General features: G+C 36.2%; 1 protein-coding gene across 8 annotated transcripts in view; it reads right to left on the bottom strand.

Moving 5' to 3' along the window:
* The window catches only part of lrba (LPS responsive beige-like anchor protein), a 275,213-nt gene that overhangs the window by 138,639 nt on the left and 117,753 nt on the right, over window positions 1-18,821 (bottom strand). For all 8 annotated transcript variants that reach the window (XM_058770127.1, XM_058770098.1, XM_058770136.1 and 5 more), the window contains exons 34-35: window positions 16,100-16,164; window positions 12,344-12,452 (exon numbers count right to left, since the gene is read on the bottom strand). In XM_058770127.1, the coding sequence (XP_058626110.1) occupies window positions 12,344-12,452; window positions 16,100-16,164 (174 nt within the window). The remainder of the gene's footprint in view (window positions 1-12,343; window positions 12,453-16,099; window positions 16,165-18,821) is intronic.

Raw genomic sequence — 18,821 nt, 5'->3', positions numbered from 1 at the left:
CAAACAGCAATCAAGTGGAAAGGTTACAGCAACCACTAGAGCTTGTTTTAATGTAATTCCCTCAGCTTCATCCATTGCATGTTATGGCCCTAAATTAAATTAGCCTTGGACAGCACACGCTTCAGACAACAAATACAGTAAAGGCAGTGGTCTGGTGTGGTAGCGGCAGCAGACACTGAAGCCTGCCTCGGCAAAGTTAGCGGTAAACGCTCCAAAGTGCCTTCTAATGGGCCCTCCTCTCCAATTTGAGGATCGACTCTTCATGTATGACAGAAAATCCATAGAGATAAATCACATTAGGGGGGCTTCCCTCTCCTAATTATCAATCTGTGTCTCATTTCGCTGTTCTTAACTCTGCAGTGACCTTAAAGCCATGAGAAGGGGACGGCGGAATAAAAGAGAGATAAAAGGTAAAGGGTGAATGTTTAAATGTGAACCGATTTGGATGTCTGGCGTAACAAAAGAGCGGGAATAAAGGAATGGAAAGAAGGACAGCGATTTGTCTCTGTTCAGCGCAGAAGGTCATGTCTGGGTAAGAAATGGAAAAGTCTGGATGGGTAACATTAGCTTTGATGAAAGAATGGAGGGGAAAACAAGAAAAAAAAACAGGTGCTCATAAATATTATTACAAAATCTTTTTTTTTTTAAATATTGTAATATTATTAGATCTTTTAAGTTAAAATAAATAAAATTCAGAAACTGTAATACTAACAGTTTTGAAGTTTGTTCTAAAGGTGCTTTCTGAATCAGAATAGCTTCAAAAACAAAAAGAGCAATCATCCATATTTTTTCATTGTTCCCTTCAACGACTGATTAACACATTATTAATTAGCTGTCATGAGTTCAAACACTTTGGCATAAACAGGCACTTTATCAACTAGTGTCAACGGCACCAAATCCCTGAGCTCCATAATGGGCTTCGCAATTTTCATGAACTTCCTGACAAATGGCTTCCTTGCAGCTGAACATACAGGCTGAATTATAGGAAACATACAGGTGAAATACACAGCAGTGACATTATCATCACGTTTGGGGCTGTAATTCTGAAGTGACGTCATAAGACTTTTGGAAAGCCAACAAGGTGGACTTAATTCAAGGGGTCTTGCACATGTTTGGCAGTGTTCTGAAGGGGGAACCACAATCTCCAGTCACAGTGCAGCTGAAGTTGAAGCCATAGAGGCAGAAACAAAACCATGAAAGCAATGTGTTTATGACTTCAGACAGAGTAATCATCCACATCTCCAAATGTTCTGTGTTCTGGGGAACTGAATCAGACAGGGTCAGCACTCATTTCCTTCAGTGGACTACACCCATGACAAACCATTAGAGCCATTTTACTGTAAAAAAAAAAAATCTGTATCGTCGACAGTAGTCTAAAACTATTTATTCTGCATTTCAATAAAGATCCAAATAAAGAGCATACTTGCATATTTTTGAATGTAACAAAAGTAAGAAGAATTATTTTTGAATTACTGTAAGCTGACACTGAATTAAAATATTATAAAGTAATTACAATTTATTTATTTTAAACGTAAAACTAAAAACAAATCTGAGCTGGTAAACTAAATATGTTTAACACATTTTTATCAGCATCCAAGTAAATTGTTGAGAAATACTTCATGGGTAATTCATTTCTAATTCATTTATCAATCCTAGTCAGGACATTTAACAAAAAAGTAATCATTCACATTTTTTTTTTCTTTAGTAAATCATGGTGAAGCTCAACTTCTTAAAAAATATAAATATGCGTCATCCATACCAATTGCAGAGCCTCCTAATTATACGTTGTAGTATTTTGTTTTATAGAAATATTTGCAGCACGTTTCCACTTGTAGATGTAAATAAATGAACACCGCCTTTTATGTGTTTCTAGAAAAAGGGTATTCCAACAAACTGCATTGGTTTCTAAAATCTGCTACATCCACGGCAATAGGTGTCAGTATAAAATGCAGGGTTATTGTTGCACAGGCCATAAAAACAAAAATGACTTATAAATAAGTTCTGCAAATTCAGAATTTATAGCTAAGCAAAGCACAATAACATACTGATGACTGCTATTTACCAGTGTTAGCAGACCAATGTTTCTCTGTAACAAGATATGAACAATCACGAGCGGCAGTTTTACCCTCTCCTCCCTAAACAGGGTAGCAAGGTTAAACAAAATAATCATCATCTGCCAGAGACCAGAACTCATTACGTTCCATCAGCACCCGTGTATGTGAGTTAGTTAGTGTGACATGACATGGTCAGGCGTGCATGTAAGTCTACACATTACATACACAGTGAAAGCTCCGCAGTGTTTCTCCGAGAGCGCGTCTAAGCTGTGAAAACAGTAGGGATCTTGTTAAACTGCTTGATTTGCACTCTGTTGACAGTGAAATACACAGCACTGTGACTATCATCTTCCTCTCCTCGCCAGTCCGTCCCTCAGGGTTTCATTTACACCAGGAAACTGTCCTACTGATCCCTCTGTCCTTGCAGCATCTGAGGGAATGCAAATACAGTGCGGAGGATATGCATGCAGCACTCAGAGATACAAAATGAAAAACGAGCATATGCCATGTCGCTCGGCCAATCAAATGCAAGAGATTTTCATTGCACTTGATCTTTTGACCCACTTTCGTTCCGAATTTAAAGTCACCGCGTAAAAACTGCAGCCAGGGGAATTCAGACAAAAGCAAGCTGGGAAAGTGAAAAGTGACAACCAAGAAAAATGACGCCTTAAAAGTACAATAGCGAACAAAAGTCACAGAATGACAAAGGCTGACAGGCACTTCAATTCTGGAGCGATACTCCTGTCAGCCAACGCCTCTCTGTATTGATTTCCCTCCATCCCTTGTTCCCTTGGCGATAGATGGAGCAGGAATCTAGTGTAAAGCAACTAGAGGGAGAAAATGTTGCCACCCCCTTCCTAGAGTCAGGGTGACCATCAAGGTTAACACAGGTGCAACAACTTATCAAAGTATCTCTGGCTTCTCTCTTCCCCTTTTCTCCCTCCTTCATTTTGTGCTTTTAATGGACTAGTCACAATGCGTAGATGGCAGATTCTTCATCTTGCCTCCCACCCCCTCTCCAAAAAAAAGCATTTCTTTGGTTCCATTACTCTACACGGGCAGCTGACTCCTGCAACTTCAAGGTCACGCCGTGTGAGAAATTGTACGAATTAACTGTCCTTTTGAGGTGAAAAATAGTCAAATGAAGGAGATGTGCGGCGAGTGAAAAATGAACACGTCTGCCGGCAGGCGACGAGGAGCAGGTGTGGATGAATGTGAATGCGGGATAATGTTTTTACTTCTGGTAAATAAAGGAAACGCATATGGTCCTAAGCCCAATGAACAAAAAACTACAAGCGGAGCGTCACTGTTGGGAGGGTGATAACACAGGTCAAATAAACAATCTGAAAGGATATCTTCACAAGCAGAGAAAATATATATATTACAATCTCATTATTTGTAAAAGCCATTGTGATTTCTGTCTATATTTAAAGCTGAAGAGTGTTTTTTTTTTTTCAGCTAAAATACTTTCTCCTATCCCAGCTGAGTAGGCAGAACACAAAATGACGGAGGCGTTTAAAAATAGCTAAATGGTGCACAACTGAATTAAACAGCAGTTGACTTCAGACAGATTTTTTTTTTTTTTCTTTTTCATAATGCTTGCATGGGACAAGACGCATTGCATCAGCCAGTGATATTAGTGTGTGTGTGTGTGTGTGTGTGTGTGCGTATTATGTCTATTATTATTTTTTACATGCAAATACCATTAAATGCTACATACTAACAATATCCAGAAAACATTTGAATGCATATTATTGAATGCTCTACTATTTTCAGTTGTTCATTTAAAATATTAAATATGCACCCTTACAACCATCTACAACATATTACAATACAAAAACCATAAAGTAAACATTATACAATTATAATGCATCAAGAGTATATCATAAGCAATCGCTTGGCATACAGTAAATGCACAGTATTCATTGACTGCAAGCTGCTCTGAAACTACGAGCCTGTAGAGTGCACAAAAGCACTGTGATTTGAACGTGCAATACTCACATTTATTTAATTAAATCATAGCCTTTTGAAGTTTAATAATCACATCAGGCTATATTGTGATTCTTGTTTTTCCTTCTCCAAATTTAAGACCAATTAAAATGATTATTATGACTTTAAATGGACCATTTAAGACTTTGTTTTCCTTCAATTTGATCATACTGAGTTTAAAACTTTTAAAGAACCCTGAAATATCCCACTTTTTGTAATACCTATTCATAAAAATTCAATGTCAGAATTATCTGTATATATTTCTGAGAATGTTCTCAGCAAATATTGATTATTCTACTAATCAAATGACATGTAATTATTTTGATTACAAATTCTACTAATAAAATAAAAAATGTGTCTAACCCTTCATGTTCTAAACGTGAAGCAGAAGGGCTCTATTCACCAGAGCATTGGGGACAAGATACAGAATAATGACCTGCTGCACTGCCATCACCTGGGGAATTAATTAAAGCAAGTAAAGGACAGAGAACAAGGGAGAGAAAGAAACAGCATGTACGTGTGTATTCCACAAAGCCATTACTTGCGGTAAAGATAGCATTTATGGAGAAGCTAAAGGATAGCTGCTGACTTATCAAAGGGCACAAGTGTAACCCTAGTGAAGCTCTAAGTACACATCATTTAGATGTGCTTTTGTTTGGCTAGTACAGATAACTGTCAGATGCTGGAGGATTAGTGAACATGCACGCTGGAATAATACGAGGTCATGCGTCTCATTTCGCAGTTGATGTCATTAACTCCTAGTCTCCGCTTACAGAAACACAGACACTAAACGCTAATGAAGTGGCCCATCACCTCTCTTCACACACACTTCAGTCGGGAGTCAACTCAATTACACTCCATCACTTCAAGATCAAGTAAAAGCTAACAAAAAAAAAAAAAGAGCAAGAGAGTGAAAGAGAGAACAATGACCCCATTCTATCACATCCGAAAGATCTGGCCTTGTGGCCCAGTCTCTTCCACATTTCATTTCTAATAAAGAAAGACTCTTATTAAAGAAGGAAGTCACTCTCTCTCTCTAAATCTGTCCTTTCTTTTCTCCCTCGCAGGTATCGGCCGCCATCGTACAGTTGTTACCGGAAAAATCCTTTCCGTATTAGGGATCCTATTAGACAGAGAACACTAAAAGATAATTGGATTTCCAGCAGTTATCTCTGTGTCCGTCAGGACCCTGCTGTCCCTGTAATCTCACTCTCAAGGGGTAAAGATAACTCAATCCCAGAGTGGATGGATGAGTGTGTATGTGTGTGTGTGAGACAGAGAGAAAGGAGGGGAGCAGGGGAGTGTATAAAGGCATATGTTATCCATCTACGTAATAAAAGTGTGTCTAAATCACTGGTATCCACCATCATCTCTTCTGGTGGATTTGAACCCTGACAGGGAACAAACATAAATTTATTTTTATTTCCAAAATAATTCACCTAGAGAATGCACTGGAACAAAGGCCGTCTTCAATGCTGCCACCTTTCTCTTAAGACCCATTCCTCAAATGCACAATATACTATAGCAGTCTGTGCTTCACATACAAGCACCCTGAATAATGTTCAATAAAATTTAGTGTTTTCAGATCTGTAGTTATTTTGATTTGTTCTGAAATAGACATTAAACTGTTACAATGTTGAATTTTCACCTTCAGATTCCTTCTCTCCAATGATCTATCAGGTATGCATCATTGTTATCATATCGATATTAGCAGTATTTGAGTTTCTGGACTGCACTGTCACCAAAGGCGGAAGCTCCAGAGTTTGCATAAAATCCAACCAGATTCAAGTGTGACTGTGGTATTCATAGGCCTACTAAGGGAGAAAACACATTTGAAGCAAATCCTCCATATAAACTAAGATCGAAAACACTATAAACTGTATTATTTAGATGGAATTCATTTTCTAAACAATGTTAGAGTTACAGAGGTATTAACAGAGGTACTGTGATTTCAAGTACCGATTCGGACAAGATTGGTATCAGCCTTATTTTTACTAAAACAGAAGGGTCTGTAGTCAGGATTGACAACCCATTGAAATTAACAGGACCTATTCATGATTACATACTTTATATAATATAATAGGTATAAATAATATAATTAGGTATATCAGGCATATAAGAGAAGGAATTTAGATTGAGATCAAACCTGTTACTAATATGAAAGTCTGTGACAGTACCCACATTTTTGTTTTCGTTCATTCATTCATTCACTTTTTAATTCTGATTTATATACTTTATTATTTATTATAATGATCGGGGGTTGCTATCAATACCTCAATTTTTACTTTACAGAAAGTTAACTGAAAGTTCTAAATCCAGAAAGAAAAAGCGTCAGGCGGTAAAACAGTAAAGAAATTGGCAAAATAATTTTGGCTTTAGATGCAGTATTCAAAAAGAAAAGAAAATGACAAGGGAAGTGAAAAAATAATATACCATAATTACAGACATTTCTACCCAGGCAGGATTAGATTTCTCAGAGGACCCCTGAGTTTGCCAAAAAAAAAAAAAAAAAGTAGGTAATTTTCTCCATAATTTTTACACAAGTTGTATGAGAAAAACACTGATTGAAACACAAATTTACTGCATTGAAAACTAGCCCTGCTTGAATATTGCTGAGAGACATAACTGTTGATCACAGATAACTAACAGGTAAATTATTCTCATTCTGAATGTCGTCAAGGCTACAGCATTACACACATTAATTCATGAATTAAACAATGTTAAAAAAACAAAAAGCAAACTTCTCCATCCATTCAGGTTCTCATATGTCTCATATTTCATGTTGTTCCCTTAAACATCCAAATCCTGTGTAAACTGCTCTTCAGGATGGAAAGGCAGTGTGATCCCCACGGGGGCATCTTTCACTGGCCTGTTATTTTTATTGTGGCCGTGCAAAATGAAACCAGTGGCTCAGAGAAGATGGCAAGAGCCGGAATGGAGGAAAATCAATACGGCAATATCAGTGCTGCACTTATCGGTGGCTCGCTGCTTTTCAGGGGTCACAGAGGAGCAACTATATCTAAGTGAGGGATTCAATACTGAGATGGATTCTTAAGAAATCTGTGCTGTGACTGAAAAGCCATATTGTAAGAAATAAAACACACTTAAAAATGTCTAAGAAATGTATAAATAGTACAACTTTCACAATGGATCCAGATGTATCCAGTTTGGTTTTTCAGTTAAAGTTTTGTAAACAATTCAGGATTTTTCAGAGATTTTCCACAGACATCCTAGCTGTATGGGATGGACCCACAGTTTGGGAAACATTGACTTACACACTGCCATCTTTATCAAAAGTGTGACCTATAACCATCACAAATAACTGTGACCCAGCTATCCATGTCCTATTTCCCTCTACAAATTACTGTATATGAAACCAACCAAAAGAATTTCAGCCATCTGCCTGTCCAACATCAGTTTCTCTTATTAAAGTAGAGTTTGGGTCAATGAAGCACCACAGCATGGCTTTCGTCATGAAGCACTTTAGACTTTAAACTCTGAGTGAAAAAATGGCTTAAATCGCACCAGATAGTGCTATCCTAAGTCATGTAAAACAGTGAACCGCTCTGCTCCACAGAGAACAGCATTATGGGAGATTTCAAGTAGAGGATTAAATAGTACAGCGCCCTTTTATGTAATGTTGAAGGCATATTTTGACCTTATTTTTTAAAATATATTTAGCTGAATACTGTAAAATCATAAGTAAACTTCTCAGTGTGTTTTTTTAGCATTTTTTTGGCATCCACATAATGTGCATGACATTGATAATCTGTGTGTTTTTTCCACATTTGGCAGAATATCCAGCAGTATTTGTGAGAATAATACATTCTCCACCGTGCTGTGAGTGAGGCTGGAAAAGCAGAAAGAATCGGACCAGAGGGGCCAATTAGAGTGAAAAAGGAAAGCTAAGCACGTCCCTAGAGTGCGGCCGTCTTCCACTGAGCGTCTGGGAGAATTTGGCCAATCCTGGGAATTTGGGGCAGTGGGAATGATGAGGAAGGGTGTTCCGAGGTTCCCTCTAAATGTCACTGTGAGGTAAGGAAGCTTGTTTAAGCAGGGTATATTCAACTAATACTTCCAGCTCTCATCTGTTTTACAGGGAACATGCCTCTATAGTGTTGGGTTTTACTGCTGGAATGGCTGCGTCATTAAATCTGTTGTCATTTGTGAACACGTGGTTACCAGCAGCATATGTTATCTACTAACACTGCACTGTAAAAAAATAAACAAAAAATAAAAAATTAATCATGGGTCCTTGTAATTTTCATAAAAAAAAAAAATTAAGGTGATAATTAAAAATAGTGTGTATATTTCATTAAAGAAATTGTGATTCAGTGTTGCATAGAAAATATTGAGGACTTTTTACTAATAAAACCAAGATATGTTTTCCTCATTTTTTTTAATTTTTTTTTTTAAAGGAAACTTAAGCAGTTTTGAGGCTTGAATTGAGGAACTGATTAAACTAAAAAAAAATTAAGGAAAGAAGGCTACCTATTTATTTTAAGAGAATTAGCTCAATTTTGCAGTTTTATTTTAGAGGTGAATGTTAGTTCCCAGCATGCTTTGCATATGGCTGGATATGGAGAGTAAATTTTGAAATTAAATGCTATTTTATGTGTTTTTTAGTGAAGGGAGACATCTATTAATGTTTAATGTTCAGTTATGTTTGACATTTGGAAGAGTTTCTGTTACGTTGAAGTTGAAGTTTCCATTGTGCAATGCAATTGTTACCAGAAGAGTAGAGCTTATGGTTATGGATACTACTCCTCTAAGGCATTACGCCTTGTTCAATGAGCAGTAGCTTTGCTAGTGCTAGAGCAGTATTTTCCAGTATTGTTCAAGTATTTTCCTACTTGAGCTGGTTGGCTGTATACAGTCTTTTAAATGTACAAAATAACTCAAAGTCAAATACAAACAGGCCTCACTGAAAATCACAGACTTTTGAGAATCAACTTAAAATAAATGAGCACATTTCACTAATTATATTAAATTCATTGTGTCATCGATTAATTAATTTAGGAGATTTTACATGATTTATTCAGGTAGATTACGTATAAAAAAAATAAAATAAAATAAAGCCTTAAAAACTACTCAAAAATATTAAGTGTAATATTGTTACCATAATTTAAGTAAATAGCTCGTTCTATTTTTTACAGTGTGATAATAATAATAAATGCTTTTGAGCTTCAAACCAGCATGTCAGAATGATTTCTGAAGGATCATGTGACACTGAACACTGGAGTAACGGCTGCTGAAAATGCAGCTTTGCAATCACAGGAATAAATAACATTTAATATAAAATAATAATAATAATAATATATATATATATATATATATATATATATATATATATATTATTTTAAATTGTGATAATATTTTACAATATGCTGTAAATTTCTACTAATATATATATATATATATATATATATATATATATATATATATATATATATATATATACACATATATATATATATATATATATATATATATATATATATATATATATATATATATATATATATATATATATATATATACACATATATATATATATATATACACACACACACACACACACACTATAAAACATCTCGTAATTTTCAGAGCTCAAAACTTTGTTAGTCTAAAAACAGCTTATATTGAAGCCAATCTGCCAAAATGACAGCTTGTGGAATGTACCACTTTATGTTGTAATAATGTGGCTAAACACCGCCTCCACAGATGAAGATCGACGCCTGCTTCTACATCACTGCCCTTTTAGCCCCGCCCACTGATTCACGCATGTAGCGTTTACAAGAGAGGCGAACGCGCAGGTCTACGCAGAAACCCAAACGATAAAGATGCTCCGTAGACAACAAGATGCTGTGTAGTGCCAAGTTGTGGAAAAACAGTCTTTGCATTGCCTTCCTTCTGATCCCAAAGTTAGGAAAAAGTGGATGAACTTTATTTTTAATGAGGTTCCAGACCACGTCAGTAAGAACTGGGTCCTTTGTTAACTTCATTTTACCGTGGATTCATTTTCAAACAAGGCACAATGCGACACAGAATTTTTAGAAAGATTGAAACTAAAAGACGATGCTGTGTCCCCTGTATTGGACAGTAATGTCGCACCACACAAGTGTGTTTTTATTACGTGACCACCATTGCTTTCTCTGTTAAACAGATCGTTTGATATGAGTATTTATGCGTTTTTAACCTAAATCACAGTAGCGTCCATCTGTGAAGAACGTAGACTGTCAAACATGCAGAACTATTAACCAATCATAGCAGTGGGTGTTTACTTCCAAGTCTACAATCCGCCACGCCTATTCAAACGGAGCATTCTGATGAAGGGGGTAAAAACAGGACAGAAAATAGCCTATTACTTCTAAATTATGTTTTTGATGTAAAAATCTTGGTAACATTATAAGTGGACCTCAGAGGCAGTTCATGACCTCTTTAATTGTAGCATATATAATTAGACACAACATGCGGTTTACTAAATGAGTCATTTGAAAAATTCAGTGAGGAAGTCGAACTGATTCAGTCGAAGATTCAGGCAAACTATATAATACATATTGAACTGTTCCTGCAGTGGCGAATAAAGTGATTCTGATTCTTTGAGCTGATAATGACAGCTAGACAATCAAAATTCTTTTGTTTTCTGAAAACAGTGAGACACTGCGCGAAACATTTGAGAAAAGCTGCCAAAATAAGCGTACAGGCCCAATCATCTACAGAACATGGCCCTAACTAAGCAGACTACTGCAGAACCTTTCACAGACATGATACACGATCGCCTTCTCCGATTTTACATGCTTACTTTTAATACTGTCCTTCAAATGTTTTCCCCTCCTAGTCGCAGTTCAGAGACCCTGCCTTGAACCTTTCTGAAAGCATAACATTTTACAACTGGAGGGTGGGAGATGTTGAACAGAGCAGAGCCCACTCCCCCTTTACACTGTCACATCCTGCCCCCAGTGCCAAACAGAACCAGAGGGAGGGATGGGAAACGAAAGGAAGACAGAAAAGAAGGTGCTGTATTCCTGTCACTGGTGAAATTCTCCCACAAAGGGAGCACAACAGGCAGAACATGAGTCCGAAGGGAATCGTGAGGAAAAAAGAAGCAGGTAGACAGAAATGGAGAATGATGGAAGGAATGAGAAAGCGAGACTGCGGTGATAAAAGAGGTGATGTGTGTGCGTGTTTGGCGGGGCAGCGGTGGAGGAATGCCCCATGGCTGTGCTATAAGGAATAAATCAACTGTGCTGCTATGTTTTGGTAAGATACATGCCAAACGCAATCGCTGTAGCCAAAGCTTGAAACCTTCTTCCATATAAGTTGTGTTTGAAAAGAAAACATTTGTTCTCCTTCACGTTGGCAGCCTCTAAGTTCCGACAGACAAAACTTTCTTTTTTAATATCCTCACAGGGGCTTAACAATTTCATTAAATCTTACAACAGTTTTTTAAATTTGTAAATCAACCCTGAAACAGAATATATCTACATAAAGCAAAAGTGGCTTGTTTGTACAATATGTCAAGAAAATTTAGCTATTGCTTCACTCAGCTGCAAGTCTTCAAGTCACGTCATTTCATGAGATCTTGGACATTTTTTTCCTGTTAAGTTAGGGCAGGACCTATCGAAGGGATTATCTTTTTTATTCACTAACATTCAAATGTTTTTTGTTTGTTTGTTTTTTATTCAGAAATGATGCACTTCATTGATCAAAAGTGACAGTAAAGACTTTTACTTTGTGCCAATATATATTAAAATGATTTCTGAAGGATCATGTGACACTGGTGACTGGAGTAAGGGCTAGTGAAAATTCAGCTTTACTATCACAGGAATAAATTACATTTGAAAATATATTTAAAAAGAACATGATATTTAGGATAAAAAAAAAGATATTTAAAACTATAAAAATACTACAAAATTACAGCATTTACTGTATTTTTTGATCAAATAAATGCAGCCTTGGTGAGCATAAGAGACTTCTATTAAAAAACATTTAAAAATCTTACCGACTGAACAGTAGTTTAAATGGCCAATAATTTGTGTCACAGCCGTATTGCTAGTCAGTGGGAAGCGGTATTAGATGGTATTCTCATTTTAAAAGCATTTGATAGGACAAAAGCCTGTAAAATGCATCTTGAGCTATCAATATTTTTAGCCCATTTAGTAGTACAGGAAACACAGACAGATTATTCACAGGGTGCCCATCCACTGAAAACTTTTAGGAGCATCACTGACTACAGACAAGCACTCTCGTAGACTGATGCTGATACTGTGTTTGTGTGTGTGTGTGAGCATGCTCACCTCAAAATCTGCGTGTTTGTGGATGTCCTCTGCTCTCTGGCGGCTCAGAATGAACTCGGCCTCATTAGCTACACGCACCAGATGGTCCTTCATGGTGTGGCTCAGCAGTCTGTACATCAAAATCACATTAAACACTGAGTTCACAACTGACATCGCATGATTCTGTCCGAATTATTGTTGCAGTTTGTGTTGGTAACATAACTGAAACCAAACACTGGATTTTATATGCATCACATATATTATTACATTTATTAAGAAATGTACTGATTATAAGAGATGCAATATTTGCAGAAACAAACCTTCAAGTACTTGAATCAAGAAATATGTGGATACCGATGAGTCAGTAACTATTTTCATATTATGGCTGATATTTTTAATCTATTGGGCTGCACAATATTGGGGAAAAAACTGACATTGTGATATTTTGTTTTCCCACGCTATATATTGAATTGCAATATGAAAAAAATGCCCAAATTTATTTGGAAAGAATTAATCATTCTAGACTTAGTGGGGTGATTCTGCTGGTGAATGCATCTGTATAGAAAATAGTAATTGGAAGAAGTTATTTTTACTCTTTAAGATATTCTTGAAAATTGTGCGTTTATACTTTTTACAACTCAAACTTCTTTCCATAACCATTTCAGAAATCTCTTTTCACTTGCGTTTTCCAATTCAACCAATTCAATATGACAATACAATTATTATATTTATATTACTTGTTTTTTATTAAATAAAAAAAATTAACAAAATAAGAAATATATAGAAATAACAGTAGAAAATAAATACGATAAAATAAAAGATCAATAAACAGTTTTATTTTACTGTAAAATCCCAATACTAATTTTTTCATCTTAATTTCTTCATTTTCAAATGGTAAAATGAGTGCTTCCAGTATCAGAATGAAGCTTGGCACTGTGTGTTCATTTACATGCATACAGCCCATGATATCAGTGAATCAAAACGGCTCGATTTACAGTAAATGAAGCAAGCCATTCTCAGACGCTAAAATACTGTATCATGAACTAAACGTGTGGAAATGTCCCAGCCTGAGAGATTTTACAATCGCACTAAACCAATATTGATTTTAATTTGATATATTGTGCAGCCCTACTACTTTATTTAAAAAACTAAAATAAATAGGTTGTATGCTACAAGTGAACTTATGCATCACAACATTATAATGTACAACATTATAGCTATCCTACATAAGCAGATACACATCCAATATCAGCAGATATACAATAAATATTGATAATAATAATAATACAAATCTCTGCTAATATTGGCAATAAATGATGTTGTGCTGTGTAAATCACGCATCCCTAATAAAGAATACTGCACATAAATTTCACTGTAAATTACTTGACAATGTTCACAAAATAGCAGAAATGAGGACCTTCAACATCTCTCAAGTGTTAATCTGTGAAATCTGTTTTACTGATTTAATAACACAGTTGTTAGGCCATGAAAGTGTCAATAGTACGCTAAACCAACTTAACTACATCATGTAAAACAAGCAGAAAATCATATTTAGCACGGCAGCTAAAATCACCCCCACTACAAACAACCAGCGATTGATTTGTAAACGATACGCATCTAACAAGATACGGATGCAGGGGGTGTGGAGATGGGGGCACATTTCAACCCGGCTCATGTTTCTACGTATGTAAGAACAGCCTTCCTTGGATAAACATACACACACACACACACACACACACACACACACTGCTTCTTATCACAGGGCATCTGATGATTACAGGGGCTGATGGGAGATCAAATGAATCCTGCTTTTACTGCTACTGTTTGTCAGCCCTCATCAAAACCCGAAGCTGTTCTGTCCATCTCAGTGTCTTGATTGTGAATCAGCATTGTTTTTTCTGTTCATGGTGCCTTGGGTCAGCACAGACGGGGAGGAACCTGATCTTGAAACAGCACATTTACACCCCGGGCAGATTTGTGAACAACACAAGCCGTGGCCTAATAAAACATCGCCCCTAGGGACAGAGACGAGTCTCTCAGCAGGTCAGGAGGCTCAGGCCTCTGCAAAGTGGAAGAATAACAGGCAGAGGGTGGAGGGCTGAAACTCGAGCCTGGTGTGTCAGCGGCGGGCAGCGGGGGAGCGGACGTGCCAGGGACTCTGCAGTGACCCTCTCCCACCCCTCTCACCCCGACTGCCATCAATAACAGCCCGCTCTCTGTGACTGCCCTTCTCTCTATCACCCTTTTGCTTTCCTGTCTTTCTTTATCTGTTTTTACTTACTTTATGATATGATAGTCTATAAAAACAGACAAAAACAAAAAAGTAGCATGGTAGTTTATACCATGGTAATATCATGTTTGTGATTGGTTATATTCTACAGCTACAGAGTATAATTGCATTACATAATTAATATTTATTACATTATAAGCGACAAAATGACAAATAAGAGTGCCCAAAATAAAGAAAAATCTAAATCATTACGTTATTCATCATATTTATCATTTACCAAGACATTTATTAAAGGCATGCTTTGCAAATTGCATTGGCATCTGCGCATTGATTTTAAAACTCTCATTCTAACATATCTCTTTGTGACTTTAGTACATGCCTTCTCATTCTCACTAAGCACTTTAAGAAACTGTTAAAATCCCATCTTTTTAAAATAACTTTTGGTTAATTTGATAAGCATTTCAATAGTATACTGATTTATTGTTAGTTTTTACTGTATTTCTGTATTGCATTCTTTCTGTAATTTTTGTAGTTTTCATTGGTTTTACTGTTTGTAGTGCTGTGGGTATGAGTAAAGTGCATTATAGATGAAAATAAAAAATATATATCATTATATAATTTAAAATTAGAAATCATAAAATTAAAAGAGGTGTTGTAGGTCACTGCATGTTTGAAGCACTTTTGTACACAATTTAGAATAATTTAATGAATCTGCACAAAAAAAAAAAATGTGAATCACATCATTGATCCATCTAAGTACAATGGAATTATGACCGAATATTATCACTGCACTGCCATAGATTTAGCACTTTTCTTTAGGCTTAGTAAGAATTCGAACAGTGTTATAAACTCAATTATAGAAAATCAACTTTACTTTGAAAACACTAATTCCGCATTGATCCTATTTATTTTAGTGTAGCAGGCATTGCACTCTGATTACATTGGTATCTCTCTGACAGGTGCTGGTGTGCCAGATGTTGTCTAAACCCTGACCCTGCTTTCCAAAAAAAAAAAAGCGTATGTTTGAAAAAGAGCTGTAAAAATGGCCAGCAGTGAAGGTGGAGAAGCCTCAGTGCATCACTGCATTCATTAGCATTCTTGGAGCCCTCATCAGCACGGCAGCATTCATTAACATGAATTTCCATTGCTAACATAGAAATGAGAGCCATCTGAAAGATCTAAGGGCTTGAAATTGAAGACAGATCCTTCCATCCCAAAGGGAGTCTGAGTAAAAGAGTCCAACAGATGATACATAAACCCGTCTGAAAACAGCAAGATACGAGAAAGATTTCCCAAGAGGTGGGCGAGAAACTAAGGCGCTGCTGCCCTCTCAGAAAGCCTCTCTGAAACACATGGGAACCCACGGGAAAAAGCCATGTTATTGACAGACGCCTTGAACTCCAGGTCACCCTGTTGATCCCCTTTCCACATTACATTGATTTCCTCCCAAATAGAATCTGATTGTACACACGCGACGTAGCGTTGTAGGCCAGGAGATAATGAGGAGGCTGCTAACAAAGGGTCAGAGGATGGGATTAGATAATTACCTGCCCTCGTTCACAAGCTCGATGAAGGCCAAGCCCGCGTTCTTCTGGATGGAATTCTGCCACTCCTGTGGAGAGAAATAAAACAGAATTTACACTCAATTCATACAACAAGCAGAGAAAGGAAGGTTGGGTTTCATCAGAATAAACATCCACATGTCAGTATTATGTAAGGATTAAAATGAACCCCGACATCAAGTTTCAGGTTTCAGTTTTATTCTGTCTGGGTTCATTTTGTAATAATAACCGTATGACTGTACTGTATACTACATTATCCCACTGATCACCAAATAAATAAATAAACATGAAATACTAAATATTTGAGAAGAAATAAAGCACATTGCCATAAGAGAGATATGGAACTAGCACAGTGTAAAAAACTGGGTGTCAGGGGAAATTCAAATATACAGTTTAGTGAACATTTAAAAGAATAGTTCACCCAAAAATGAAAATTCTGTCATTAATTACTCACCCTCCTGTCGTTCCAAACCCGTAAGACCTCTATTCATCTTTGGAACACAAAGTAAGACATTTTTGATGAAATTCGAGAGCTTTCTGAACCTCCATAGAAAGCAATGTAACTGAAATGTTTCCAGGCCCAGAAACACCGTAATTTTACAAAGCTACGAGAATACTTTTTATGTGCAAACAAAACAAAAATAATGACTTTATTATTTAGTCTTGGTACTCTCGATACCGGCGGATGACATTATTTGGAGGAGAAGAATTTAACTATTTTAATGATGTCCTTACTGCATTTCTGGGACTGGGAACATTTCAGTTACATTGCTGTCAATGCAGGGTCAGAAAACTCTCAGATTTCATCAAAAATAACTTAATTTGTGTTCTGAAGGTCTTCTTGAAATGACATCAGGGTGAGTAATTTATGACAGAATTTCCATTTTTGGGTGAACTATCCCTTTAACAGCAGATTGACATGACTGAGAGTCACAATATCTTTTAAAAAACTATATTTATTTTACATTGCAGATGCTTGTATGTGTTTTTAAGACTGTTTTGTAACTTATGTTTTATGCTTATTTTTATTTTTCATGTAATAATTAAATAATTTATTTTTACTACTAAAGTTTTAGAATGTATTGTTTCTATGTATTTATTTTTATTTATTTATTATTATTATTTTTTTAAATCCTTGCTACGTGTAATGCATTAGACTAACTGACACGTGTCAGCACTTAAATATTATTGCTCTTTTGATTTGATTGGTTTTGATTGCTTCTATTGTCTTCAATGGAAGTCGCTTTGGATAAAAGTATCTACTAAATGACTAAATGTAAATGTTTTTTTAATAATTTTTTTGCTAAAATCAAAACAAAAATATCACACTGAAAAAGTTGCTTTTAATAGTTACTCAAGTTAGTGTACTTGTTTACATTGAGAGAACAGTAAAATCATGCTTAAGAAATGTGAAAAAATAAAAATGAAGAAAAAAATAGCGATTTTTAAAATTGTGTCATAGCTGTAAGTGTAACGTAAAACTATTATTAAAATGTATTTAGTATGCATAAACTTATTTAGCCTGAGCAAAACAAAGGTGTCATTTCAGTTCAGCAAAGTTTAGTTTTAATTTAATTTCCATCACACAATGTGATTAAACAACACACTATTTGAGATTTGGTGGAAATTACACTATGGTGGGAATTTTCAGAAGAAAAAAGGTGTACGAGTATGTGTATCCACAGACGCTAGAAGTGCAACAGAAGCTGTTTCTATCATCATCAAACTATTCAGAGGAAGGCATCACTGGGGGGAGGAAGAAAGAAAGCGAAAGCGTCATCTAACATGTTTATATCGTATCCTCAATGTCCGAGATTGCATTTAAACAAGCACACAGCTCACAAACTTTAACAGGTCTCACCCGGTTGTTGTAAAAGGTGTTAGTCTAAACAACTCCTGAAACCACAGCTTTCAGTGATGTTTAATAGCCTAGGAGCGAGACCGAATCATTGACGTTTTTCACAGCTACGCCAACCTTTCAACACTTCCCTGTGATCGTCTCAAGAATAATAATAACAACCAGGTCATGAGTATGTACAAAGTCACTCATGTATTCTCGAGGGCTCTTTTCACAGGGAGACTGCATCACGGAGACAGAAGCGTAACGGTCCGACCCTAACGTCTCATTTGTTTCGGCCAACAGAGAGTGCTTCTAGGTTGAGGTGCTACACAAGCAATAGTTTCATAATGATGATGATTTATTTTTAATCCCCTGCCCATTCCTAGGGTCATAAAATGAAAATGAAACGGAGCAAATGCACATGCTTATAAAGAAGGAAATATTTCACCATCCTAAGGGAGATGAAGTAAAGTGAGGCTGAAACCAAAATAAAGAAGAATTTAAAATGGCAATAACTGTACGTGTATATCTATTCCAGAGGGTTTATACAGCTTTACTTTACTTTGGTATCTCCAGCATTCAAATATTTGCGTAACCATATTCTAGTAAATCTTAAATCAGAGTCTGGTTAGTCCCTATTCATCATTCAAGTACCAAAGCAGCAACATTATTTACACCATTTCATCAGAGCCAATACAGCAAACAAATAAGAAAGCTGATGGCAAAGACTCACATTAACAACTGGAATTTATAAATAATTATTTTCAAAAAGGAACTGCCATTGGTCAGACAATTAGAAAATCCTGTCTCAAACAAACATCACCGGGTTGAGCAAATTTTGTTGTATATAGGCTAGTCGGGTTAAAG

Source organism: Onychostoma macrolepis, chromosome 01 (genome assembly GCF_012432095.1).
Source record: "Onychostoma macrolepis isolate SWU-2019 chromosome 01, ASM1243209v1, whole genome shotgun sequence".
Lineage (NCBI taxonomy): Eukaryota > Metazoa > Chordata > Actinopteri > Cypriniformes > Cyprinidae > Onychostoma > Onychostoma macrolepis.
This window is presented reverse-complemented; position numbering and strand designations above follow the sequence as displayed.